This window comes from Sporothrix schenckii (genome assembly GCF_000961545.1).
Source record: "Sporothrix schenckii 1099-18 chromosome Unknown Cont41, whole genome shotgun sequence".
NCBI classification, from domain to species: Eukaryota; Fungi; Ascomycota; class Sordariomycetes; order Ophiostomatales; family Ophiostomataceae; genus Sporothrix; species Sporothrix schenckii.
In genome coordinates, this window is record NW_015971142.1 from 677,825 (window position 1) to 704,450 (window position 26,626).

General features: G+C 53.8%; 8 protein-coding genes and 1 non-coding gene across 9 annotated transcripts; 4 read left to right on the forward strand and 5 right to left on the reverse strand.

Moving 5' to 3' along the window:
* Positions 1-2,272: 2,272 nt before the first annotated feature.
* SPSK_11226 lies at positions 2,273-2,361 on the reverse strand. The gene has a single exon. It is a non-coding gene; the product is annotated as a tRNA-Gln (tRNA).
* A 499-nt stretch (positions 2,362-2,860) lies between these two features.
* On the forward strand, positions 2,861-4,024 carry SPSK_07661 (4-nitrophenyl phosphatase; the record flags this gene model as incomplete). Its single annotated transcript, XM_016734319.1, has 2 exons — positions 2,861-2,926; positions 3,071-4,024. 2 exons carry the CDS (start codon positions 2,861-2,863, stop codon positions 4,022-4,024), a joined length of 1,020 nt encoding a protein of 339 aa, XP_016590523.1.
* Positions 4,025-4,647: 623 nt separating this feature from the next.
* On the forward strand, positions 4,648-6,552 carry SPSK_07255 (mynd domain containing protein; the record flags this gene model as incomplete). The annotated part of the gene is made up of 1 exon (XM_016733919.1): positions 4,648-6,552. One exon carries the CDS (start codon positions 4,648-4,650, stop codon positions 6,550-6,552), a length of 1,905 nt encoding a protein of 634 aa, XP_016590524.1.
* A 416-nt stretch (positions 6,553-6,968) lies between these two features.
* SPSK_07198 (pH-response transcription factor) lies at positions 6,969-9,013 on the reverse strand (the record flags this gene model as incomplete). Its single annotated transcript, XM_016733862.1, has 3 exons — positions 6,969-8,335; positions 8,450-8,738; positions 8,813-9,013. 3 exons carry the CDS (start codon positions 9,011-9,013, stop codon positions 6,969-6,971), a joined length of 1,857 nt encoding a protein of 618 aa, XP_016590525.1.
* Positions 9,014-12,940: 3,927 nt separating this feature from the next.
* Positions 12,941-14,152, reverse strand: SPSK_07632 (uncharacterized protein; the record flags this gene model as incomplete). Its single annotated transcript, XM_016734291.1, has 1 exon — positions 12,941-14,152. One exon carries the CDS (start codon positions 14,150-14,152, stop codon positions 12,941-12,943), a length of 1,212 nt encoding a protein of 403 aa, XP_016590526.1.
* Positions 14,153-18,406: 4,254 nt separating this feature from the next.
* Positions 18,407-20,746, reverse strand: SPSK_07113 (DNA topoisomerase III; the record flags this gene model as incomplete). The annotated part of the gene is made up of 5 exons (XM_016733781.1): positions 18,407-18,460; positions 18,565-19,901; positions 19,968-20,137; positions 20,182-20,582; positions 20,663-20,746. The coding sequence occupies 5 exons, from the start codon at positions 20,744-20,746 to the stop codon at positions 18,407-18,409; spliced, it is 2,046 nt and encodes a 681-aa protein (XP_016590527.1).
* Positions 20,747-21,223: 477 nt separating this feature from the next.
* SPSK_07516 (uncharacterized protein) lies at positions 21,224-22,638 on the forward strand (the record flags this gene model as incomplete). Its single annotated transcript, XM_016734177.1, has 4 exons — positions 21,224-21,284; positions 21,342-21,760; positions 21,820-21,884; positions 21,957-22,638. 4 exons carry the CDS (start codon positions 21,224-21,226, stop codon positions 22,636-22,638), a joined length of 1,227 nt encoding a protein of 408 aa, XP_016590528.1.
* Positions 22,639-24,348: 1,710 nt separating this feature from the next.
* On the forward strand, positions 24,349-24,894 carry SPSK_08034 (uncharacterized protein; the record flags this gene model as incomplete). Its single annotated transcript, XM_016734685.1, has 1 exon — positions 24,349-24,894. The coding sequence occupies one exon, from the start codon at positions 24,349-24,351 to the stop codon at positions 24,892-24,894; it is 546 nt and encodes a 181-aa protein (XP_016590529.1).
* Positions 24,895-25,478: 584 nt separating this feature from the next.
* SPSK_07924 (uncharacterized protein) lies at positions 25,479-26,222 on the reverse strand (the record flags this gene model as incomplete). The annotated part of the gene is made up of 4 exons (XM_016734577.1): positions 25,479-25,645; positions 25,712-26,009; positions 26,065-26,098; positions 26,173-26,222. 4 exons carry the CDS (start codon positions 26,220-26,222, stop codon positions 25,479-25,481), a joined length of 549 nt encoding a protein of 182 aa, XP_016590530.1.
* Positions 26,223-26,626: the final 404 nt, after the last annotated feature.

Below are 26,626 nucleotides of genomic sequence, written 5' to 3' on the forward strand. Positions count from 1 at the left end.
TGCTTCGTTTGTTAGAATTGGCACTTTTGTTAAACGGAAACTGGGAACACAACGGGCATAAGGGTGGAGGGGGTAGGGGATGGGCAGATTTATGCAGGACCCCTCCCGGCTCCAATGACTCTTTCTCGTTCGCAAAACGTACTCCGTACAATGTAGCAACTTGTAGCCAAATAAGTCTGTCGAAAGGATGGCGCTCGGCGTCACTGCACTCGGGAGATCAAAGGCTTGGGGAAGGAAACGGTATGATAGGTGGGCGCGTTGGTCTGCCGCAGAAATGACAGACGGATGACGAAACGAAAGGAGATGCGGCGAGGCTGACGTGCGAGTGATGAGAGTGCGAGGAAATGTTGTTTGTGACAAGTGACAAAAAGACCGGTCAAGTTCAAACGGCCGTATGCGACGGGAGACAACGGACTCGTTCGCTTGATATCAGGATCGGATATTGTCTTGAATGCAGGTGGTTGAGAGTCTGTGGTACTTTTTTTCGTGACAATGGGACGATGGGGGTGGGGGGAAGGACAAGGACAGCTAAAGAGGAAGTTTGCTGGTCTACTGGGCAGAAGCAGCCACTGCAGAGCCGATCAATCACTGCGTGGGATTTCACAAGGCAATAATCGGACAACAAGCGCCCGTTACAGGAAAAGAGATAAAGATGTGGCGGTGGAGCTTGCGCGCTGGCCAGTGGTTGGTGCCTTGAAAACCAGTGTCTGAATAGGCGCAATGGAAAATTCGAGAAAAATCCGAGTGTTGTAATTTTGTGTACAGATACACAAAATGAGGTTTGTTGGAAAGCGTGAAAAGGAGAAAAGGAAAAGAAAAATGTAGAAAGTGCCAGAACCGTGAAAGGAGGGGACTGAAATGCGCGTCCCGTGAAAGGCGGTATTGAAAAACGTGGATACGGAAGGAGGGGCGGTTCAGGGTGGTTTCCATGGAGGGGAAAGAGCGATGGAGCATTGCGACCGTTGCCGTCTGTTGGCGCGACGCTGGACATGGAACTAACAACGCTTTCTATTGTCTTCTTTACACATCTGAAACTGATTTCGAGCATGTTCAGGATCATTAAATGGATTAGACAGGGTAACGTGAAAGACAACCATGACCCCGACCCTCAATGGGCTGTTTTCGTGTCAAGAGGGAGGCAGGCGATAATTCAGTGCGTCTCCTTACCACATGCTTTGGACTCGTAGACGTCCGATTGGGAAAGAACGACTGATTCGTACTGAGTGGCGCCAAAGGCGGATTGAATACGGAAGGGGCGCCAATTCCTCAGTCTCTCCTTCCGAAGGTTAGCCTTGGCGCAGATGTGACAGGCGTATCTGCAGCACAAGCTCGCCCATGGAAGTTGCCAAACGGCAAGCGCAATTGGCTCCGTGGCCCGATGTTCCTGCCTTATATGCATCTCGCGTTTCCTTATCCTCCGTCGCACTTGCCTTGCCGGGCTATACGGTCTCTCAAAGGAGGTGAGCAAACCAGCAATGCCCTTTGATCCTGCCGACTTCAATTGTGACGTATGGGTCGTATAAGGCGGAGACGCAATTAGTGAGAGCAGTCTGAAATGGGTTCAGAACAATTCCTTTGACGAAACAATCCCGTTAACAATTGTTTCCTTTCCTTTCAGGCCCTTTAGGGTCGTTGTTTCTTTGTTTTGCGCAGAAACACTACCCTGTCGCTCACTATCAGTGCATGGTCCATTGCGTCATCGCTTGCCCTTGAATCCCTTAATCTTTTTAGGGCCGGCAGTGTGCCTTTGATTGTCACAATCGACCACTCCGTCGCACCTAACCCAACATCTCGGAGCCCTGCGGCAATTGCGACAGCGAGCGCCGTCCAGCAGAGCCGCCTCGGAAGGCTTGTCTACATTACTGCTTTCTTTTTCTACTTTACTGTTGCCACGACCCAGCGCCAGTCGTTATACATTCTTCAGGGACACTATCTTTTCTTTCCAACTATCATTTGTATCTTTCAGGCCTCACAAGCTTGGGCCTATGCATTCGGGATGAATACCATTGATTTTTATGGAGTTATAGATTTTGCAAACACCCTTTCTTTGTTTCAGAGTCGTATTTTGGCAAAGAAACAACAAAGAGCATAGCTAGCAGTTATGTATCTGTTCTTCGGCGGTAGGAACGGGCGGTGATTTCTAATAGTACGGTAAATGTGGTTTGCCACAGAAATAATTTGGATCGAAAGGTGAAAAGATGAGACGAAGATTTGCATCTGGGTTGTCCCATGGATCGAGATGGGCACTCAAAAAAAATACGAAAATTAAAGAAGGTCCATGCCGGACTCGAACCGGCGTTCCTGGAAAGACAACCATGCAGAAATCAAAATCCAGTGTCCTAACCACTAGACTAATGGACCTGTCACGTTTTTCGATGAGCCCCCTGTAACAGTGTTTATAAAGTGTGCAGGACTAGCGCCCCGATAAGCCAATTTCCCGATTGCCAGCTTCGCCAAAGATCATGTAAACTGGGCCACAATTCGTACCACCTGTTTCTCTTCCCGGCACAAAAAGTCCTGATGCCTTTTTTCTATTTCCAACTTGAAGCCTCGCATGAGCCGGACGTGACGATATCAATATAAGCTGTAAAAAGAGAATCGTTGCGGCCAACTTTAGTGGAGACAGCCGGACGTTTAGGGCACTCGCGACCCGCGAAACTGCCCCAAGGAGGGGTGCCCCGGAGTTGCTGAGCCATTTGCGGTGTTTCGTAATTGCTTGGGACTTGGCAGCCGACGTCAAACATCAAACGTTGAACTTACCAAGCGACAAAGTCACAACAAACGCACATGCTCCATTGCATTTGCAGTCACTGCACGCTCCTTTGCTCGCACTCCTTCTTTTGCGATTGACTGTTCCAGCATGTCCGGTCCCAAGTTCCTGAGCGGCGATTCCTCCGCCATCAACGAGTTCCTCGACAAGTTTGACGTAAGACTCTATGAACTTATTTTGACGCTGGTCTCCTGATCACTTCTGACACGTATAGACGTTCCTTATTGACTGCGATGGTACGCCCTGAGCACCAGCGCTGATTCCACTTCATGGGGGCCCTAACTAACCACAGACGTATAGGTGTACTATGGTCCGGAGACCATGTATTTGACGGCATCCCAGAAACCATTCAGCTACTCCAAAACAAGGGTATGCTTTTTCGCCGAGTGTCTTTGTATTCATGCTGATACTGTGACTAACACACCACACCGCCCTGCCGCAGGCAAGCGTACCGTCTTTGTGACCAACAACTCGACAAAGTCGCGCAAAGAATATCACGCCAAGTTGTCCTCCAAGGGCATCCCGTGCCAGGTCGAGGACATCTTCGGCTCGTCCTACTCGGCCGCCATCTATATCTCTCGCATCCTCAAGCTCCAGGCACCCCGCAACAAGGTGTTCGTCCTGGGCGAGGCCGGCATTGAGGCCGAGCTCGAGAGCGAGGGCATTCCCTACATTGGCGGCACCGACCCGGCCTACCGCAAGCTCGGCATGGTCCCCGAGGACTTTTCCGGCATCGCCGACGGCTCCAGCCTCGACCCTGACGTCGGCGTCGTCCTCGCCGGCCTCGACTTCCACGTTAACTACTACAAGCTGGCCCACGCCCACGGCTACCTGCGCGGCAACCACGTCCAGGGCGACGAGGTGCAAAAACGGGACGGCAAGGCGGTGTTTCTGGCTACCAACCTCGACAGCACGCTGCCCATGTACCACAGTGTCTTCCCCGGCGCCGGGTCGGCGTCGATTGTCGCCCTTTCCAACATGACCGGCGAGCAGCCGCTGGCGTTAGGCAAGCCCAGCCAAGCCATGATGGACGCCGTTGAGGGCAAGTTCCATCTGGACCGTGCGCGCACTTGCATGATCGGCGACCGTCTCAACACGGACATCCAGTTCGGCATCGAAGGCCACCTGGGCGGCACGCTGGCCGTGCTGACGGGCGTGAACAAAAAGGAAGACTGGGAAAAGGCTGACGCCGTGGCTGTGCCGGCGTACTATGTCAACGTTCTCAGCGATCTGCGCGGACCGGCTAGCAACTGAATATAGCGGTGGTGGCGAGCAGACGCAAGAAGCAAATGGAGTGGAGGAATTTTCTTCTTGTCGGGCTTTCATCAGTTTTGTTTTTGACCGATTAAAGCGCTTTCAAGGCGTATTTTGCATAGACAATAGAGTGGCAAATAAAGATCCCATTTATTTAGAAACAAATTCAACATGGCATTTATTTAACGCAACCTGAAGCAAATGCTTTTGTATTAAATTTATATGTCAAGAGAAAATCTAGAAACAAGACGACATATAAATATATATATATATATTCTATTAAAATGAAGCATGAAAGATGGTGACAATTTTGGATGGGGGGACATCTAGCTCTGCAGTGGAGGGCGCGACCGACTTGGCGGTGATGCTGCATAAAATATTTTTGTCTGCCAAAAAAATTAGGCGCAAAATCTCAACATCCAAGGATCTCAATTAGCAAAAGCACCAACAACGCGGCCACTGTCACGTTCTATCTTTTCCATGCAGAGTACCGACGTTGGATTGAAGCGAAGTCCACCATAATTATTTAAAATAAGAAAGAGATACAATAACCTGCCGTTGGGAGTGGTGGCCACCCCTCGCCTCTCAGCCTCGACTTAACATCAACACATCATCGCGCTGCCATGGCAGCCAACTCGACAGCAGGCAGTTGGCCACCGGTTGGGTCTCGGATAGCATCGCTGCTGGAGCAGCGCCAGGAGTTGACCGATAAGCTGGCCGAGAGCGCATATGACATCTTCCTCTACCTGTCCCGCGCGGCCGTTTATGCCGACTTGGCCTACCCAGATCTGGCCGCCGGCGATGCATACCGAGCGCTGCTGCTGACCGACGAGATTAGCGACGAAAGTTTCGAGTACCATGACCAGACGCAGGAGGCCATGGCACCGTATGCGACGGGCGAGAAGTCTTTGCCCGACGTCCTGCGACAAGGGACTCCATCAAATTTGGCTTCGGACGTCGCAGCGCTGTCCCTTTCGCCCGACTCTGAAGAAACCGAAGACGCAAAATTCGAGGCACATCGGCGGCTGGCGTCTATAGCTGCCATCCGCTGCTACCAGACCCTATCGCTCAACCTGCTCCTCTGCGGCTGTCTTCGCAGTGCGCACACCTTTTGCGAGCGTGGCCTCGTAGCGGACCCCAACGACAAGGACCTGCAGCAAACCAAGGCTCTTATTGATACAGCGGCCCGCAAACGTTTCCGGAGGGCGGACGACGCCACCTTTGTATACAACCCGACCGACCTGCCAGACCGCGGCCTGGTGCGGCGTGAGGTGTATCCCTGGAACACCTACGAGCCGGACCGCTTCTCGGCCGCGTCGTTGGCGTTTCTCAACGACGAGCTGTCGCGTGCGGCGCCCAAGTGTGAAGTGCGCGCGACGGAGCTGCCTATTTTGACAGAAAAGGATGACGAGGGCAGCCGCACGTCTGTGGACGGCCCCATCGCGACCTGCTGGCAGCTGGGCGTTTTTGCCAAAGAACCCGTTGCGGCAGGAGAGGCCGTTTTGCGGGAGTACTCGTTGCTGACCGCCAACAACCGCCTCAAGGAATCCGCATGCGATGCGTGCGGCACCGAACTGCCCAGCCTGGCCGACGTTGGCAAGAAAAAGAAGCAGGATGGCAGCAGGAGAGCGACCTATAGAGCCGAGGACGGCGACAACGACGACGAGGAGCTTGTTGCCGCCCCTGTCGCGTGCCCCGACTGCTACGACACAGTCTTTTGCGACGACTTCTGCTTTGAGCAGGCGCAGGAGAAGTACCACCCGGCCGTGTGCGAAACCGATGTCGACTCCATTGCCAAAGACCCCGAAGATGCCCGCGACGCCGACGATGCCCTCTACGTGCTGTTGCTGGCGCGTCTGCTGGCCATGGCCACCCACCAGGAACGTCACCCGCTCGAGGTGGACGAGATCAAGTACATTTGGGGCGATTTTGTGCCCCCGGAGACAAACGCCAATGCCGGCTTTGCTCAGTCCGTGTCGCCGTCGTCACCCGAGGTCGTCGCCGTAGCCGCGGCCGGTGGCATTCCTCCGACGGCCTGGTCGCTGCCGTTCAGTTTCGAGGCCAACATTGCCACGCCGCTACACATTCTCGAAAAGATGGACCTCGACGTCTTTGCCGACCTGGCCCACTACGACCTGTGGGTGCTCAACTCGTGCTACAGCAAGTTCCGCGGCACGGCCTCGGCGCGCAAGAGCCGGCGTGACGGGCGGCCCGACGTGGCGGCTGTGCATCCGCTCTGGTGCCTGGCGAACCACGACTGCGATCCCAACGTGACCTGGGAATGGGGCGGGCGCATGGTGTTGTGGGCGCGCGAGAAACGTGTGAGGCTGAGTGCAGATGGCAACGAAACGCGGCCTGGTGGCATTGCGGCCGGTCAGGAGATCCTGAACCACTACTGTGACGTGGATCTGCCAGTACAACTGCGGCGGGAGTGGGCGAGCGGCAGTCTGGGTGGTGCCTGCATGTGCCAACGGTGCCGCAACGAGGCTGCAGCAGAAGCAAAGGAGGCTGAGCAACATATACACTGATTTTTGGCATTTGTTAAGTATAAAATATAGAGGGGAATACATTTTCAAGCAAATAATATAACTTGTGTGAAGGAAATGACATTTTGCTTTTGATTTGTTTCATGCATTTTTTTTTGGTAAAATATTTGAGACGACACTGGGGCCCCCCTCCCATATTGGGAGGAATCCCCCCTACCAATAGAAAGAAACAGAAACAGTGGATATATGAAGAGTAAAGGATGAAAAATAAGCATAATATGGATAAAAAAACAGCTGATGAAAAGTCCTTGTAAACAGTAAGAGACAAGTATGTACATAGCAGATCAATGTGGATGGATAAAGAGCAAAAACGCCAAAGACGTAACAAAAGGATAAACATATAAAATAAACGTGGTTCACATCACAGCATATTCAGTCCGACAACTGACAAGTTCCTCCTACTCCGACAGACGCAGGGCCGGGTAAAGGGGCGGCGCCTCGCTCACCGACTTGAGTGACGGCAACCGCGTCGACAACGGCGGCTCGGGCAGGTCCCGGCCACGACCATAGGCGGGAGGCGGAGGCATCTCGCGGGACCCGTCATACTCCTGACGCGTCAGGCGCGTCTTGATGTACTCGCGGAGCGACTCAATCATCCGCACGTTGTTGAGCCACTGGTCGTACGACTCGGGCTCGCTGCTGGCGTCCGAGGCGGCCGACGGCGAGCTGGCCGTCACGGTGTCCTTGGAGGCCCGTCTCTGCTGGCGCCGATCCTCGTCTTCCGGGCGCACCTTGCGGCTCGCGTTCTGCAACATACCAGCGCGATACGGCCGGTCGTCAGGACCGAAGCTAGAGCCCAGCGTGGTCGGCGCGGCCGAGCCGGGGTAGGCAACGCCGCTGGACGTTGGCAGGTGCGGGTACGCAATACTGCCGGCGACGGACGTGGCCATCACGGCCGGGGCCTGGCGCGACGATGGCGACATGCCTGTGCTGGACGTGCTGGGCGAGTGGCCGGATGTGTACGAGGCACCGCTAGACGGGGGCGTCACGGCGGGTGAGCCGCCGCTCTGCGAGGAGTGCGACAGGGCCGTGAGGGGCGAGGGCATGTGCGCAGCCGACACGGCCGCATTGGCATAGTGGTCGTTGATGAGCGTGGGCCGCGCTAGAGGTGACGGGTTGTTGCGCAGGTCAAACGCGTGTGTGTTGGGCGTCGGCGAGGCGCCCGAGTTGTCGTAGATGGTCGTCTGCATCTGCTCCAGCAGCACATCCATCTCCTCGAGGTCGTTCTTGGTGCGCAGGTTGGGGATGGGCGGCAAAAAGTAGTGCTGGGCCATTGAGTTTTGCTGCTGCTGCTGGGCGGCCGAGGCAAGTAGATGGGGCGGCTGTGGCATGAACTCCGTCGCGACACCGCCACCACCACCGCCAGCCTGCAGGGGCATCAGTGAGCGGCCGACCTGGGCGTACGAAGACGGGTCGACATGGCCGCGCTTGAGCGAGCCAAAGAATTCGTTCAGCACGTCCAGGTTGCGGCGCTGGGGGTAATCACCGTGACCGACATCAGCGGGACCGCTGGCCAGATGGTGTTGCGGTGCGTGCTGATGGTGGTGCTGTGCCTGTTGGTGTTGGGGAGCGTGTTGGTGGCTGTGGTGGTGGCCGCCGATGAAGCCGTCGCTGCGGGGGTTCAGGGCCGGAGGGAAGTAAAGTCCGCCACCGTATGCCTGCTGCTGGGCGTAGTAGCCAGCGTGTCCGCCGCCCTGGTGCGGCTGATTAAAGGCGGAAGGGTTCGTGCGAATGTGGCCGTTGTGGTCGTAGTAGCTGGACGACGCTATGCCATGTCAGTCGTGTCATCCTTATTACAAAACTCAATATATACAACTCAATATATATATATGTATGCATATATAAGAAAAAAAAAGTGTCTGTTCCTAGTGTTACTTACTCGAATGGGCGCGGTAGGAAGAGCCCATGCCGCCAGTCGGATCCTGGCCCGGTCTTGGAGCCAGCACCGAATCGTCGGCGTGCGTCTTGACGTGCTTCTTGAGATCTTGCGGCCGCTTGAAGGTCTTGCCGCAGAAGTCGCACTTGTGAGGCTTCAACGGCACATGCACACGGATGTGCGACGTGATGTGGTCACGCTTGACAGTGGTCGTGCGGCACTGATTCCACTGGCATGTCAAGTTGAGGTTGTTGGTGCTCTTGCGGCCAACATGACGCTCGCAGATGTGGTCCTAATTTGTTAGCATAAAGCCCCGTCCCGGTGATAGTACTATAGTAATAGACAAGCAGGAAGAAAAACACATACATAAAGAATCTCCGGTGTCGTGAAGCGCTCGCTGCACTGGCTCCAGCGGCAGACGAGGTTGTCGTCGCTGCTGCTGCTGTTGGCAGCGGGAACGGAAGACGAGGACTGGGGTGTGGTGGTGGTCGTCGAGGCAGCAGGCCCTGGGGTGTTGCTGCTCGAGACTGACGAGCGGTTGTCCGCTGTTGCAGATGACATGGACATATTTGCTGTGAGGTAGTGATATGGAGAGAAAATAAATGGATCGATTCCGACTGTTTGGGAGCCGTTGCAATGCCCCTGAATGTTGGGTCAGGGACAGATGCAGGAACGTTGTTGGGCCTGACTAAGTTGTCTTGCGTTGGTGGGATGCACTTTCCCGTTTGGTGATCGAACGGCTGTGAGGATGTTGCAAAGGAAGGAACGAATCAGGCTGGTAAAAAAAAAAACGTCCGACTCAAAAGCGACAAGAATAATATATGAAGAAGTAAGAAAAATAGAAAACAAATGGAACACAACAAAAACAAGAATGTGTCTTGCGATTCCTTTGATGTGTATTTGCCACAAGTGCTCCTTTGTCACTGAGGCTGGTGCTCGTTTTGTCGACCGACTGATAAAATATGGCTGTGAGCGCAGTAAGCGAAACCAGCGGCGATAAAAAGCGTGGCAGCGGTTCTAGGCCAGGCAGGTGAGGTGTAACGGCGCAGGACTCTTGCACTTTCCTAATCGTGACGTCTCGGTGTTTGTGACAAGTAACGGATACGTATGAAGGAAAGAGAGGAAGAAGGAAGCAGGAAAACGAGAAGAACCGGAAGAGGGCGCCGAATGTTTCTTTTCTATTCTTTTGCAGACGATGTTCTTTTATGTTCTCATTTCTTTCCTACGGCTTCCAGGTCTTTTTGCGCATGCGAGGTGTGCATCTCCCTCTTTTCGCCAGTGTTATTTTTCCCTGTGTTCGCTATTTGGTCTTGGCGAGGTCTTGGCGGCCTTGGCATGTCGGGGGCTCGGATTCTGGGCTTACGCTTTCATTGGCTGGGTTGTAGAAAGCCTTCATTGGCAAGTAGACGGAAAGAGAGATACCTAATGGGGAACCAAAATAGTATTATAAAACAGGTATCTTACAGCCTCGCAACATCAATGCCAAGACACGCCAAGCCTTGACTAGTGCTTGGCGTCTCGATGAAAGTCTTGGCATTGCTCCACCAAGGGGCGCCTTCCTCTCACCAGTCGGGCTGGATTAGTGTCGTGACAAGCCTTTTGTGGGCGTCCGCTTCCCTTTTTGTATTCCATGTCCAACAACGGGCCCTCTTTTTCCGCGTGTTCCAGACTCTTACACAATGTGCGCTCCACGAGAATCCTGGGCGCCGTTACGACTGCATCCAGCCCTCTGGCACACCCTGCCAGCCTGCGTCTGCATCCGTTCGGAACGGTGCTTGCCTTGGAACTGCCTGCATTGGGTACGAATGAGCCGAGTTGTCGTGCGAGAGAAGCAGCCACGAAATGTCGCGTGGTGTGCTCTTTGCTCTGGATTGGAATGTGCCGTCTCGGCGAAAGGGGGGAAAGTAGTACGACGATATGGACGTAAGTCGTACCCCTTTGCTCTGTCGCCTGTCGTAGGCGCCGCTGGGACGTTTGCCGCTAACAACAAATCCTCCAAGACGTTTTCTTAGGTCCCCGGTGCGTATCACGTTGGCTTGTCCATTTTGCAAGTCACACAGTCCTGTGGCCAATTTGTCGTCATCTGCCGGTGTCCGGTTCTTGATTTGCCATTTGCCATTCGCCCCAGCGCCCTGCCGAGCCTCCAATGCAATCAAAAACGTGCCAGTGCGAGAATGAACAAAACGGCTGGACTCCGTTTGCTTTGGAACTCGATAAATCTGATCCTGCTGCGCTTTATCGACAACTCGACATTCAGTTTCCCCTGCTTCATTTGGCGCAATACCAAGACTTCACAGCCCACCCCCGGACAGCCTTTAGTCGTTTAGTCTCCTCCTCAGGAACATAACTCGCTTCTCCTTCCGTCCTGGCACACGCTCCCCCAACCCCGTCCCGTGCCCAGAGTCCCAAGACTTCCTAGTCTGTACTCCGTACTCCGAGAGCGTCCCGTAGATGACATGCGCTTCCCTGAATCCTTGGCTCTCTTGGCCTCTTGTGGGCGCCTTGGCATTTCCCCACAATCCTCACACGTTGTCTTGGCCCTTGAGCCTCTCCTCGTTTTCTCGTTTACTCTTGTCAACTCCCCGCCTGCGAGGCACAGTACTATTGTACACTGACTTGCTTTGCACCTGTGTTTTGTCTTGATCCCTACATGTGGTACATTTGTTCCGAGTATCTTTGGCGTTATCGGCCGTCATTGAATATATTTCCACTTGAGAGGTAAGAAAAGTATTTGAGCTGAAGTCGAAAATACGAGGTGTGCGAGTTTTTTACTACTTTTTGGATTTAATTTCCCACGAATTCGGTACTTTTTTTGTCTATTTTCCATTGCTCTCTAATTCATTCAAGCCGTGGGAACCAAGCCTCGGCACCTTGGTCCCCGTTGCCCAAGAGTCAGGCTATATTTGGCGATCGTCTGGGCTTCCCAAATCGCCTCAGCCTTTTTTGTCCCTCCGGACGATAAACAAATGGGCACTTATTCTATTTCCTCTCTATTTCGTAGGGCAGCTGTTGTATCTCAGCTTATCACGCCTTACGTGAGTCGTGAGAACACCGCCCGGGCATTCTGTTTCTCGTATGAGTTCATGGAGGACCACCCAATTCGCAGTGCTCTTGGCTAATCGACTCGCAAATGCCGCGTCGAAACCCTCTTTTTTTTTTTTTTTTTTTTTACTATAAGAACACAACATGCAAATTGCACGTCACAGCATAGCCAAGAGAAATACAGTTTTGGGCGTCAACGGCAGTTCAATTTGTTTTTGATGCTGACGGGCCTTGTTCCGAAAGGAGAAAGGTATAACAAGACACCAGGCTGTTGCCTTGATGCCTCCGAGCAGCTGACGATCTGGTTTCCAAACAGGAAATATATAAAATACAGAACATCCAACAAGCTTTTTCCAACTTTCATGAGTCGTTTGGACAATGCCGCCGCCCAAAAATGGTTAAAAAAAAATAAACAAAAAACCCTGTCCAATGCAATCGACCTGAAGCCATAATTATCACCCTGCCCGTTAGTGGCGTTAGTGGCGTTAGTGACATTGTGAGACGCGGCCAAATATACCCCCCCAGGTCTGTATGGCAGATGCAGTTATCTGATGTTCTGCAAGAATGGCCGCAGGTTGGTATCATGTGCATGGCAGTTCGATCCAATCCAATCAATAAAACACGGTGTATCGAATCTCCCGTGTGTTGAAGTTGTTGAGGAGATTCACCTCGTGATGTTGTGATAAGTTGATATGAAGATAGTTGATTTTTTAGAAGAGGGGTATATACTGAGTTGTGTCGTGCTAGATGTGCCGGGTATGTGTACCCACACAAAAATGTCGCTGAGAATAGAACCAGTGAAGTGAAGAGAGTCCAGAAGGATACAGACCACACCGAGTCCAACAAGACCAAAATAAAGAACCGTGAGCAGATTGGACCTGCTTTCCAAGTATGGCGTGTCAATCTAGCAGGGCTTGGGTTGCTCCAGCTGTCCTAAGAGTATGATGTGCATGCCGTACCAAAGGGGCCGACTTTCCGTAGTATCCGGAGGTTCTCACGGGAAACTCCAAAATTGCAAAGCGGGAGCATGTTCGTTTGAAGTGCGCCAGTCCTTGGATGGTTCGTTTTAGTTGTCCTTCTTTGTCTTCGTGTTGTCGTGATTGTCTGTATCCTACTTGCCAAATCCTTTGGCGAAATCCATGCATCCTTTCCCCATAACGCGTTGTTCATAAACGTTTCTCCAAGTGAGAGACCATGAAATATTCCGACACCAAAAAAAAAAGCGAAAGCCCAAAGCCTATGATGAAAAAGGTTTGTGAAAAGTCACAAATATAGGCGAGAAGTATAGGCAGGAAGGAAAGAGATGAGGTGTCATGAGAGTGAATATGGGAGGGAAAATGTGAGAGGAAGAGAGAAAAAAGAAAACCGTAAGAAGAAAACTCGCCGAACAACGCGATGCCACCATTAAAAAAAGTAAAAGAAAAAAAAAACGCCGTCCTATGCAATGGTATACTATACAGACCCAAGACGAAGAAGGCCTTCAATGGCCTCAAGCTCTTGTTCGTCCGAGGCACCCTGGAAGGGACTGAAGCCCGTCGCCGCCAGGGCATTTTGTACTTGGGGGCTGGTTGCCCGCGCGCTGGCACTGAAGGAGAAGTGCCTGCTGCCTGCGGTGCCAAATTTGCTGAAAGAGCCGTATGGGCGTGAAGACATGAAAACGGGACTGCCGAACCGACCCGCGGCGGCAGAGTTGGAATAGGATTCTGCACGAAGGGCAGCAGCTCCAACGGCGCCCCAATCTTCGTCGTCTGTGAGATTTTCCGGGTCGTCGTCCATCACCATGTCTTCGTCCGGGGCTTCGGAACACGACGCCGAGGCAGGGCCGTCATCGTCGTCCATGGACATTCGGTCGGCCTCGTCCTCGGCCACGTTCATGTTCCGGGTGCTGTTGTTTTTAAGGTCTGGATCCCGGTAAAGGGCGCCAGACCCTTCGGTGTGTTGCCGCAGCCGGTCCACACCGAGGCCTCCTCCACTCCCACCTCCACTTCCGCCGGCGATGGGGATACCGAGTGAACCGTGGGCCGCTGGTGTCGAGGCCAGTTGCCTGGCACCACCGCCAACCCGTCTAGCTCCCCAGACTCCCCAGCTCACCTTCTGGAACTCCACGTCGCCCTCCAGTCCACCCATCCCACCGTCTGCCCCATTTCCTCGTCCTTCCAACGCCGCAACGACCAATCTCCGAGACTTTGCTGGTGGTATGAAGGAGAACCCGGGCACTGAAGCCGTAAGGTGTCCGATGATATATCGAATGGCCAGGGGGCCATGGTTCAGCAAAATCTCGGGCAGGTGAAACTTGGCCAGCATGGCTGGCGAGATCGCATCGGTCGACTCAAAAGGCGGCGAACCGTAGCCGTCCGCAGTCGTCTCTGCCGCAGCTGCCGCAGCAGCAAGGGCAGCGACGCCTCCGCGGTGGGCGGCGGCGGGCGCGCCAGAATCGTCGCTGAGATCATGCAAGTCCAGGTCGGAGTCGATCGGCTCCAGCTTGGCCGCCTTCTGCAACTGGGCCTTGAGCCCGTGCGGCGGCAGCGCTGGTGATATGGAGTTGGGAGGAGTAGGAAGGGGGTGGGGATGGGTTCGAGTCACAGGGACACTCCGGGCCGCTACACCAGTGAAGGAGTCTCGGCGGGAGGTCGCTTGGATGTCGCGTTCGGTTGCAGCTGCCATGATTGCGAGTTGCTTTGCGCTTTCTCTTTTCCTTTGGAAGGTAATGGTTGATGCAAGAAGCTCTGCGTGTTCGTCGAGCGATGTGCCGACTGTGCCGTGGGCCGTGTAGTTGTGTTGGGTGTCGTGTATTGAAAACCGTTTCTAGACTGAGACGCGCGATGCGTGTTAGTCACTGATGTAACGGTTGAGGTACGTCCAGCTGATAAGACAGAGGACGCGAGGGGAAAAAAGGCAGAAAGATGGAACAAAAAAAAGGGACGCCGAGTAAAAGTGTCTGATATGTAACTGCTGCAAGGCTGCGACAAGGCAGACGTCGTGACGGACGGGGGCAACTGGTGATGATATAACGCGATGCGCGCGTCGTAGCGTTGAGTCACTCACAGGAAACGATAAAATCCGAAGCCGGGGCAAATAACACGGCGGCAGACAAGTAGCTTGCAGTGGCAAAGGTAGAGAAAATGCGTAGCGAAAGGGCAGGGGAACCGATATGCGACTATCAGACTGTGACAAGGAGATGACTCTCGATGGATGAAACGTTCGATGTTGTTTGTGTTGTTCTTGATTGCTTTGGAGAGAGAAAAGAAAAAGAAAGGAGAGGGCAGAAGCCCAGAAAGAGGGTGCGGATATCACCAGTTAAGAAGGGGGCAACAACATCGGGCCTGTGACTGGGGGCTGTGGTCCGCGCTTTCCCTTTGCGAATGTTTGTGCCTGCAAGAAAGAGCGACCAAGTGTGTGTGTGTGTGTGGTACGTGCCCTGTTGGGCTGGTTTGTTTGGCGCAAGCAACACAACCTGACAACCCAGATTGGGGGTTGATGGGCTCGTTCCAGTGCCAAGAGGCCTCGCGAAGGCAAAGAGCCAGGCGAAAAACAAAGGAAGGGCAGGGGTGTGTGGTTAAGGAGCGGGCTGATGAAGGCAAAGCGACCACGACGAAAGGGGGTGAAACCGGAAGCGGATATGGCAGGAAGTCTACCCAGGGAGGTCCTCTGGCTGTTAGTGAGGCACGTCTCGCTTGTGTGCATTTTGTATGACGACGCCCTTTGTGCACTATCACTTTTGCGGTCGCTCGCTGGTCACGCACTGTAGGCTGGAAAGGGTCGATAGGCACTGCTAATTCGATCTCAACAGCCGGACTCGCTGGTGCCTGTAAGATTGTTCTTCCTCCCTATTTTCTAGCGCAACCACCTGGGCAAAACATCGCTGGCGATGCGGCCAGTGTCTCCTCGACGAGGCTCCAGTTTTCCACGTCTCCACGCGCCCCCCTTCCCCAGAGTGAAGCGAGGCAAAGAAGAAACCTAAAATGGGCACCTGATAAGACTTTCGCGACGACATGGGGGCCATCATTTTCTAGTTTCTTGGAACGACTCCTCTTTGCGTCCTGGTCGATCGATTTGTACTTGGTCTCGTTTTTTTTCCTTTTCTTTTCCCTTTTCTTTTCTTTTTTTTTTTTTCGCAACTGTTTTGTTTTGTGCGCCACACGCCATTGGAACGCGCGGTTTGTCAACATTGTGTAAATGCGAGTCTGTTAAATTGGGAGTGGCTCTGTTATCTCGACGCGTTATTCGTAGTGACTTGCTAGCAACGGCACCACAAAACACGACTCCGTATTTTTGGATAAAAAACCAGGCGCACAAAATGAAGACAGACAGAGAAAATAGGAAAATTGCAACCTGAACTGGAAGAGGCAACCGTTGTCTGGGCACGCAGCAGACGTTCCTGAATTCCCTCATCTCGCTTGTCGTAAGGAGAGAGGATGGAGAGGGTAATAGCGATGGAATCCAATAGAAGGAGCAAAGTGTCTTGTTGCTGTGTTTTCATTGCTGGCCAAGGCGTGCACAAACTTCCTCTTTTGGCTATTATTATCTGCTTATTCGCCCGGGTAGAGTGTGGGTCCAAAAATGCACGCACTTTCAGACGTCCAGCTTAGACAGGCTTGTGGCTTGCGACTCTGACGCGCTGCGTAATGGGGCTGGACACACGTGTCGAGCATTTTACCGGCAATGCCTGTGCTCGACTGACTCACAACGAACAGAGCAAGACACACGACTGTATTGTCTTCACGGTGTTCGTCACTGACGGCCTTTCCAAATACAAACAATATAAAGACCTGTCTGATCCGATGTCGCCAGCTTTACGTCTCGTAAGATACCCTGCGGCGGCCGTAAAAATTACGGGACCAGAGCTGATACGAGCGAGCCCTGATACGGATGAGGGAGTAAATGGTGTGCCCTATCTCATAACACGAGGGGCCACGAACCGACGCGCCCAAAATACATCAGTGAGGGGTGACGACAGATGGGCAAGACGTGTGGGTCCTGCGCCTTCCATTGTTGTCGGGGTTGGCTACCCTTCCTGGATGAACTTACAATTGAATGATATGCGCTTATCAGGACAACAAACGACGTTGTTACTGAGCCTGGCTTTCTTTTGTCCTTTGCGATCTGATCTATCCTTTCCTGGCTATTTTACGACACGTTTTTGACACCAGCAGCCTCTCATCGTAGTATGACTCTGACCTGTGTTCTTGATCCAACCGTAACCGGCGTTCCTTCCTTTGTCCCTTTCCGACCTCGCCTTTGCGTCCTCTATCTCGGGCCAATCACGTTGGGCTCGCGCCTGCTGCTCATTGGCTCCTTCCATGGACAGCTGACCCCGTCCGCACCACTGCAGCCACCCGGAACGCAAAGCTACGCTGTCGCAAACTGTCGCTCTTTGGGCACACACTCACAAGTCGTTTCTACACAGTAATTTCAACAGAACTTCCAGTTCGATTTCGTCACCATCTCACAGCGCAGCATCGTGCGCGCACAACCTCTAGCGACACGCCCCTCTTTGCCCCGCCCTTCCGTAGCATGCCGCGCCCTGGAAACAAGAGGGGCCGAGAGCTTGAGTGCACTTTATGGGTTTTCGCGGTATCCCGTTCACCCAGTCTGCTCTTCCCACGTTGTGCGATGCAGCGACGAGAGCCCATCCGCGGCTTCGTGTCATTATGTCATGGCGTGTTCTTGTTGCGCCTCTTGCCTTGCCCTGGTCGCGCGGGATGTGTAAGTCGGGGTTTTTTAGTCTTGTTACGAAAACGACAACTACCATTGACCTCATCCCGTGGGCGTCCTTATTTGGTCTTTTTCTTTTTCTTTTCCTTTTCACTTTTTTCTTGAAAAAACACATTGAGAATCGTGACATTGTGACGCACAAAACAAAAATTTCGATTTTCTCACACGATAATTTTATCCCCCTTGAATAATTCCTCTTGACTTTTTACCCAGCCCGTAATCTTGGCGAGTTGTCTGGATACAGAGGTCACGACAATAGACAATTTTCCGCAAGGCGCTGGATCCGCCTCTGCCAACCAACCGACGAGCCACAAGGCCTCTTGCTCCCATTGCTCGTCTTCCTTTTCTCCATGCTTGTTTTGCCAGAACCACTTTCGTCTCGTTCCCTGGTTTCTTGTCCGTCAATCTCAACCCCTTCATTCTGATGCTTGCAATGTGCACGCCCCGTTGCAACCGAAGCTGCCCTCCTCCCAACGATTCCCTTCTCATGTCACTCTTGTCCCCTCTTGGCACCTCCCACGAGTCACACATGCATCCTGTGCTGCCTGCCCCTCTTTCGCAACATGAGCTGTACATTGTAGTGTGGCACCTTTTCGGAAGTACGTTATATGCCGTGCCTCGTAATGTATGGCCAACGTTGATACGAATGGTATCGTCGTGCGGGTGTTTGTTTATGGTGGATATGTTCTTTCCCTGGCCTTCGGGGCCCCTTGCTCTACCTCGCATAGATATGCCATTCATGTAGGCTGCATAAACAGACGTGACATGATACAATTGTCCTCCTCTTGAATAAACTGTACCGTGTGAAGGCCGGTCCTCGGCGGGAGCAACATATGAAGCGATGGAGCGACGCAAGGTAACCCACTGATTGCGACAAATAACAGAATTGCCGCACCGTCAATTCGACGATCGGCATCAATGGGAGGGCATGCCTAATGTTTTCGACATTCAAGGGGTTAACCTTGAAAGGATGGACAAAAAAGGCGCAAACCTGATTGTCCGAAGAGGGACTCCAGACCAAGCAAGACATGGACGACATTCTGCTTGGTGGCCCCATCGGTGGTCGGGTCACAGATTATACATGCTTGTGGATGCTTCGTTTCGAAGTGACAATGAGACCTCGTAAGGCCTAAGGTAGCTTTGGTGACAGACCCTGTGGAGCCTGTATGTGTTTGTACAATGTCACACAGCCCATGTCCCATCCTATCGAGCAGTCGTGGAGGTGCCGCCGTTATTGAAGATGTACTGCCTACAGGACTGTATATATTTTTTTAATAAAAAAAGGAGCACCAAGTCGTCAGGCAACGTGTGTCTTGGAAAGGGGGAGGTAGTAAAGAGAGGGGGATCGGCCGGGGACTTACGGCTTTCAGGACGTCGAGTCGTTCCGATGACTGCTCGTATACTTGGCGGTACTGCCGCAGGCTTTCTTGCAGCACGGCGTTCCGCGTGGTGCGACCTTCGCAAATGGCCTTCATCTGCAGCTCCATCTCCTTGCGCAAAAAGGGCTTGCCCAGACTCGTCTCAAAGTTCATGCGGTCAAATCCCTGGATGAGTGCGACACCCAGCTGCGTCGGCACAAACACTCGCTGGCCACCCCGCCCACCGCCACGACCGCCGCGGGCACTGCCGCCGCCTCGGCCTCCACGACCACCGCGGCCACCACGACCGCCCCGGCCGCTGCCTGGTTCGTCGTCATCGTCGTCGCCCCCGGCCGCGTTGGTGCTTTGATGTCCAGACTGCTCCACAACCCGTGCATACTCGCGGTCCTGGATTTTTTGGATGTGCTCGGCCATGGTCGCGTCCGTGCCGATGCCGTTGGCGTCCATGAGAGCAATGAGGTCGGCCTCTGTCAGGTAGCCTGGTGCCGACGTCTTGCCCTGTGTCATCATGGCCTCGGTCGGCTCGAACCGCTCGCCGACTGTGAAAGCCGGCAGCTGGGCCGTGTCGGTCCAGTTTTCGTAGGGATAGACATCCAAAAAGTTGCGCTCCAGCACGTGGACGCCCTTGGCACGGAACCGCTCGGGACCGTACGCAATCTCGACGTCGGTCGCCATGCCCTTGGCGTCGTCGGCGCAGCAGGCCAGGAAGCGCCGCACAACAAGCTCGTAGAGCCGGCCTTCTTCATTGTTGAGCACGCTGGGCGCGGCGTACGTAATGGGGTGGATGGGCGGATGGGCTTTATCATCGTGCGGCCCAGCGCGCGGCCAGACAAACTTGTTGTTGTGGAGGAGGTCTTGCGCAAAGGGCCCCCAGCGCCCTGTTGCGTCCTGTGCCTGTTTCTGGACGAGTGCCTGGAGATTCATGCCTTTGTCGAAACGGTCGGTCTCGGTACGTGGGTAGCTGATGAAGCCCTTGTTGTAGAGGCCCTCGGCAATTGTCATGACCTGCTGGCCCGTCATGCGCAGGAAGCGAGTGGCCATGCTTTGAAGCGTCACGGTGGTCAGGGGCAGTGGACGCCATCGCTTGGTGGGCTTCTCCTGGACCTTGACGACCTCGGCCTTCTGAGCGGCGAGGCAGCGCTCGTACAGGATGACGGTGCAGGCACGGTCAAAGAGATGGCCGCGCGCCCATGAAAAACTGGCCGTGTACCGGCCCTTGGTGTGCTTCACGTTGATGCTCCAAAAGGGCTCGGGCACAAAATTTTTGACCCGAAAGTAGTTGTCCACGACGAAGCCCAGTGTCGGGAACTGGCATGAGCCTGGATGACGGTTAGCTGTTCATTGTTGATAAATTGGCTTCGCTGAGACAACTCGTTTGATCATACCATAGCTCAGTGTTAGCTGTGACATCGGCCCGCCGAGGGTCCGCAGGTTGTTCGTCAGATACCGAGTAAAGGCATAACCAATGCGCAGGTCCAGCTCCATGCGTGCCGCCACGGCATTGATCTGCCGCTCGTCAAGCCCGACAAGATTTTGTGCCGCGCGTAGAATGTGCCTGTAAGAGTTAGTAATTTGCATCACGTCGCCAAAATGGCTCACGCTCCCTGGGAAGGGGTCACAGACGCTCGCTCAATGTTGCTGAAGTGCGCTCGCCGGACTTCGATCGACGGTTTGCCTTTGCGGGCGGCTTCCCGGATCTCGTGGCCAATGTGCTCGCCCTCAAGATCACAATCCGTCCAGATAATCAAGACCTGACAGTATTTGGCCTGCTGCTGGATGTTGTTCGCCAAGACCTTCTTGTCGTCCGGGATGACAGTGTGCACGGGCGCCGAAAAGAGGCGGTCCGGCGGCGGATACTTCCAGTCCTTGACCTCGGGGCCGAACTCCATTGTGGTCATGTGGCCCGACACGCAGGTCATGGTGACCTCGCAGTCGCCGTACGGCGGGCCAAAATTGAACGAGAACCCATAGTTTTTGACGTACTTGGACTGGGTGTTGTGCTGTTGATTGCAAAATTTCACATTGTAAGAGAGACGTACTTTGCGTGAGACGCATGAAACACCCGGCTTTGGCCACTTACCGTCTGGTAATGGCCCCCAGAAAGATGACCCGCTACGGCCTTTGAAATGGACGGCTTCTCGGCGACACACAGAATCTTGGTCATGGTGATCCCCAGCCCACGAAGTCTCACAACGTTTTCTTCGACACCCAGACGCGTCTCAATGGGACATAAATCCCGAGCAACGGCGGCGGCGCCAACAGTAATTTTCAATCAGCGATAGACCATACCGCAGCTGCGAGGCTATGACGCGTGACAATGGGTGGAAGTCCCGGCCGGGGCGTTGCTTGTGTGGTTTTCGCCGTTTTGATATCTGTATCTGTGCGTTGGAAAGGGTTCATTTGGAATAGCGCAGTCGATGGGCGTGTCAATGCACCTCGCCGAACGGAGTAATTGGCATTGAGCTAAACGCCGGTACAGCGGGGCTTGGGGGGGCCTGGGGGGCATTACAGCGGACGCGGTCGCTGGATGCGATCGCTGTATTCGTTGACGGACATCAAAATCGGCCGAGAGGTCTCCATCGATTCCTCATGGACCCACTTTTCTGCACTGGGAGCTGGATCCCGTGGTAGAGCTCCAAATATGGGGAAGGTTCGAGTACGACATGTTAAAATGCGGGCAGGTGCCCCCGTGCCTCTGAAACGTCATTCAATTTTGGGAGTATATCTCGACTCATTTCACACACTACACCATCTAACAGCACCGGACACAACCCAGGGAAGTCGGTTTCCCTTGTCACAGCTCTACCTTTTCTCTGCCGCTATGGCCCTCCCCATTGTGCACTCTCTTGAAGCGTGCGCCGACTACACCAACACGGTCGAGCCCTTCCTCGAACAGCTTTACAGCTTGCCCGACGACTTCGTCACAGCCTTGTCCTCGGGCAGCGTGGCACGGCTGTACGTGGAAACGAACCCGCTGGTGTCTGGTTTTGCCATATCACTGGCTCTGGGTTTTGTGTTCCTCGTGGTGTCGGAGATCAACCGCAACTACTCGCAGGTCGATCGTTGCTGGAGCTTGCTGCCGACGGTGTACATTGCACACTTCAACCTGTGGTCGCGACTGGCCGGTGCACACAGCGGACGTTTGGACGCGGCCCTGCTATTTAGTACCATCTGGAGTGTGCGTGCATTTTGTGCCTATTGTTGATGTTCTCTTTTTTCTCGTGCTAACCATCTCAGATTCGGTTGACTTACAACTATGCGCGCAAAGGAGGTTATGACGTTGGCTCTGAGGACTACCGCTGGTGAGATAGATGTCCTCTCCAGAATAGCAGATGATGGGACCCGTGCTGACCCCTGCCTTCCACCTCCCCCAGGGAAATTGTCAAGAACGCTGTCCCCAAGTGGCTGTTCCACATCTTCAACTTGACCTTTATTGCCTTCTTCCAGAGCGTCCTGCTCTTCGCCATTGCCGCACCGGCCTACACGCTGTTGCTGACGGGCACCATTGAGCGCGACCTGACCTTTGCTGACGCAGCATTCGCCGCTGTCGAGATCTGCATCGTCGCTTTCGAGTACGTCGCCGACCAGCAGCAGTGGGACTACCAGACCGCCAAGTACAAGTACCGGGGCTCCGGCAAGGTGCCTGCTGGCTTTGATAAATCTACGCTTGACCGTGGCTTCCTTGCCGAGGGCCTCTGGGCGTACAGCCGGCACCCCAACTTTGCGGCCGAGCAGTCCGTCTGGATCGTGCTCTACCAGTGGAGCTGCTACGCGACTGGCACGCTGTACAGCTGGGCGGGCATTGGCGCGCTGGTGCTGGTGCTGCTATTCCAAGGCTCGACCGCGCTGACGGAGCGTATTACGAGCGGCAAGTACCCGGGCTACAGGGAGTACCAAAAGCAGGTGGGCATGTTTGTGCCCACGAGCGTTGTAGGCTTCAAGACGCCTGCCCCCAAGGTGTTGCGCACGAGCGAGGTGGCCAAGAAGCAGGCCGAGAAGGAGGCCACGGCCAGTGGCAGCTACAGCTATAACACGCGCTCTGCCGCTAAGAGATGATCTACGCAGGGGAGCCGAACAGCCAAACAGGTTTCACGTGGAGAATATTGGTATCATTGCCGGCACGCACGAGAAGCGTTAGGATACCTTGCTAGAACCCCGTGAAAACCCGGGGACGGAGCTATAGAGAATCGACGGCGCATGTGAGGGCATGTGCCTACGATACCTCTCGGGCCAACTGTACTAATATTGCCCAAAATACCTTGTTTAGCCAAGCGCTACACAGAGGACGAGAGGTGGGCAGTACGTTCAGACGGCGTCTGGAGTCAGTGGTTTTGCACGTTGGGGAGAATCCAATACACGACTTTCTTATTTTGCACTTGGCTTCCACGGAGCTTCTACGACCATCGTCATAGTTCCAGCGTCATACTATGTTTGTGGAGAGAAAACGTGAGAAAACGTGGCTAAAAAAGTTGCTGACGGCATCCCATCAGGCCCCGTACGTGCGTCGTCGGCGATGGGGGCCGGCTTACGGGCACAGTATTTACTGCACTGATGTGTGTTTCGGAGGCTTCGCGACAAAGTACCCCCGACCTTGAATTGGGTAGAAGATGGCAGAAGGTCGAGGGCCGAGATACTTGTCGAGTTCGAGCACAGTACCGCGCTAACTGGCGCTTGTGTCGCGCCTGCCTCGTGATGGAGGCAGACACTTGCCGCGGCCTTTGTGCATTCGCACGGAGTAGTGTCCCGGAGGTGACATTGGCGCCCGGGCAGCCGCACTAGCGTCGTTTTCGCTCACCTTGTCGAAGGCGTCGCCACTCGCCATTGGAAATTTTGTGTGCATTGTTCGCCTGCGCCAAAAGTCTAGTAGAAGTCAATGGACCGTGTCCGAAAAGAAAGGACACAAAGGCACCATAGTAATGGTGGTGAGAATGAACCAATTCCAGGAAGGGAAAGAGCGACGGGCTGGGAACGCACGAGGACGCCGTTGCCTCTTCTACATACCGGCCGAATAGGAAAGAGCGGCCGGACTTTCGTTTGCGGTATCAGTTTCGCTAGACCCTTATTTTACTTTGCCCCGTTGACGGATACGTTTCCCCTTATGTCATCGCTCCTTTTGACTCGGCACTGTGCTCGTGATGAATACCCTGAGACCGCCCACTCCCCGTGTGGCTGTTTCTCCGGCCGTACACCTGTACCACTTCAGGAACAGCCGCCTGGCGCCCGCCCGGTTCGTTGGCGGCACACCTCCACAAAACGTGAAATTTCGTTCATTTTGTGGGCTTTCGCCTCTCTATTCGCACGATTTGTCTTCTTTTTCGTTCTCTTTGGAAGTGACACCAGATTTCCACGCGCTTTCACCTACAAGCTTTTTATATACGTTACGACTCATGTTTTGGTGCATTTGTCATTGCAAAGAACTTTGTCTTGACGATATTCGGACCAATAACCCGAAACAGCGAGAGTTCAACCTAGACTAATTTTGCCATGTGTTTTTCTCGTCTAGCACCAGCTCCTATTAGTGTGAGATAGAAATACTGTTCATTTCCGCCGACATATTAAAGTGCCCCTCGAGATCCTCTCCTTTTTCTTTTCCTTCCTTTCTCCTTTTGTTTCTTATCTTCTCTTTGTTCAACTCATTTTCTTGTTTCTGTCTTTGACGATTTCTTTCCTCTTCATCCACGACCGCCGTCACCAGTCCTTCGTCAGATACAAGATTTATCAGCCTTCATACCCACTCCACTTATTATGAGCACGACATTGTACAATATGCCGAACGGTGCGGCCACCGTGCCCGCCGACAACACTACCAACGACAGCGGTGACTTGACGGCGCCGTCCATGTCCGCCTCATCGTCGAGAGCATCAAACGTCGACGACATGTGGTCGGCTGATCCATCTCGACGTGGCTCTGATGCGTCCAGCACGACATCCATGAGCACCTCCGACCTTCCGTCTCTCTTGTCGTCCGAAAAGCTCAAGGCGTCCCTGGCTGCTGGCGGTGTACCTATGGCCGTTTCGGCCTCGGAGAGCAGCTGTAACCGGAACCAGAACACCCCGGCACCGGCACCGACCCGGAGACTGAAATTCAACGGCGACCCGCTCGAGCGAAGCTTCCCCAAGCCCGAGGGAGACATTGACGTCGGTGCCGCCCTGGCCCGTGACCCGCTGAAGTGGTCTCTGGGCCACTGGAAAAAGAACGCCCGGGATGTAGTCCAGACGACGACGTCTGCGGCTGTGTCCAAAAAGCGTTTCGACGACATCAAGGATGAGCTTCGCCGCGCCCAGCTGGACATGGCCAAGACGACTCGCTGAACGGACGGGTTGAGAAAGGAGAATGAGGACTGCCTGCCGAAATGCACAGAACTTCTCTCTGGACGTACCTGAAATCTGACAACCCGAAAACACCTCATGGGCTGCCTCCTTCAGAGGTCTCACGCCATGAAATGTCCTGCCGTCGTTTCTCTCCCATGGTCTTTGCTTACCAAGGCATTACTAGACTCTTATGGATGAAGGATGGATGCACTGTGGATATTCTTGTGCAGCGGACACAACCTCCACCCGGCGTTCAGTGGCCGGAAACCTAATTGACGTCAAGATGTGCTGAGTCTAAGAAACCCGCCATTGTATGACGTCCACAACGATTACACGAACGTCACTTTTTTATACCCATTGCGATTAAAGGCAAAACGCCAATGAAGGAATACGATAGAAATTAATAAAAAATAGTACATATTGATATAAATGACAAAACAGACAACAAACACGAGGAATGTGAAAATAAAGCTATGCCGATGCTAGAATAGTCAAATGTAGAATAGTCAAATGATCTTGCTCCTCTTACGGTCCTCCCGACTGCTCAAGCTCCTTCCAACCTTTACACAAAACGGCTCGCCAATCTACACAATGCGCCCGGACAGGGCCACACCGTAGACGACGGCCATGATGAACGATGTCAGGTTCAGCAACGTCGAGATGCCGTGCAGCTTGCCAAACTTCTTGTTCAGGGCCAGCATCTCTTGCGAGTGTGGAGCCGAGTCATAGCTCTTCTTGCCGTCTTTCCGTTCTGCAGTGGGTTAGCAGGAGGCTACGCCCACAAATTCATTCCATCTGCTTGCTGTACAATACGCACCCTGGCTGTATCTCTCGGCCATGACCTTTGTGGTAGCTGGCAGGAGCACCAGCAGATTTACAAGACCGGTCGCACAAATGGTGGCAATGGGGACGAGGAAACCCCAGCGGTTGCTGGTCTGGAGCAGCCCCGTGATGCCCGCAGAGTCGTGATTGGGACCGCCGCCAGGGTACGTGATGGCGAGAACCAGCGGCACGGCCGACTGGATGCCAAAGTAGATTGGGAACAGCCTGGCCTGCAAGGCGGAAAACTGCGGCCGGGGCAGAGTCTTGAACTGGACGATGCCATTGACGAATGACTGGAGGCTGTTAGCAAGTGGCTTGCCAGATACACTCAAGAGATGCATCTCTTACATGGAAAAAGGTCGTCCCCAACAACGTGCCATAACTAACCGGCAAGGGTCAGCACATTTGCTTTGTCAAGTATCAAAACTCCAAACTAGGAGAGAGGATATGTCTCACGAGAGCACGTGGTAGGGGGCAGGCTTGAGCAAGATGGATGTCTCCGGCATCGTGATGTCCAATTGCTCACTCTACATAAGTGCAAGTCAAGGTGAATTGTGTTGCTGGTTCAAAAAGTGTCGTCAGAATGTGATGCGTGTGAAGTTTCAAAGCCGTCATTGATGATTTAGGAGCCACGACGGGGCAGGCGGGGCCTGGAAAGCCACTCCAGCTTAGCGGTTCATTGCTCAGTATGGTACAGACGCTAAGGACCCAAGGGCTTAGTTGCAGTGGCCCACCGAGTCGTGGTCGCTGCTGCTAGGTAGTCACGTGCTTTCGCGACTTGGTGAAGTGCGCAATTGAAGGGAAGCTGGGTGCTTCTTGCCGTCTCATTGGGCGGTGCTGGCGCGCCCCACACCCGTGGCTGCCTGTTTAACACATTCGATCCACCTCCAATTGAACGTCATTGGCGTCT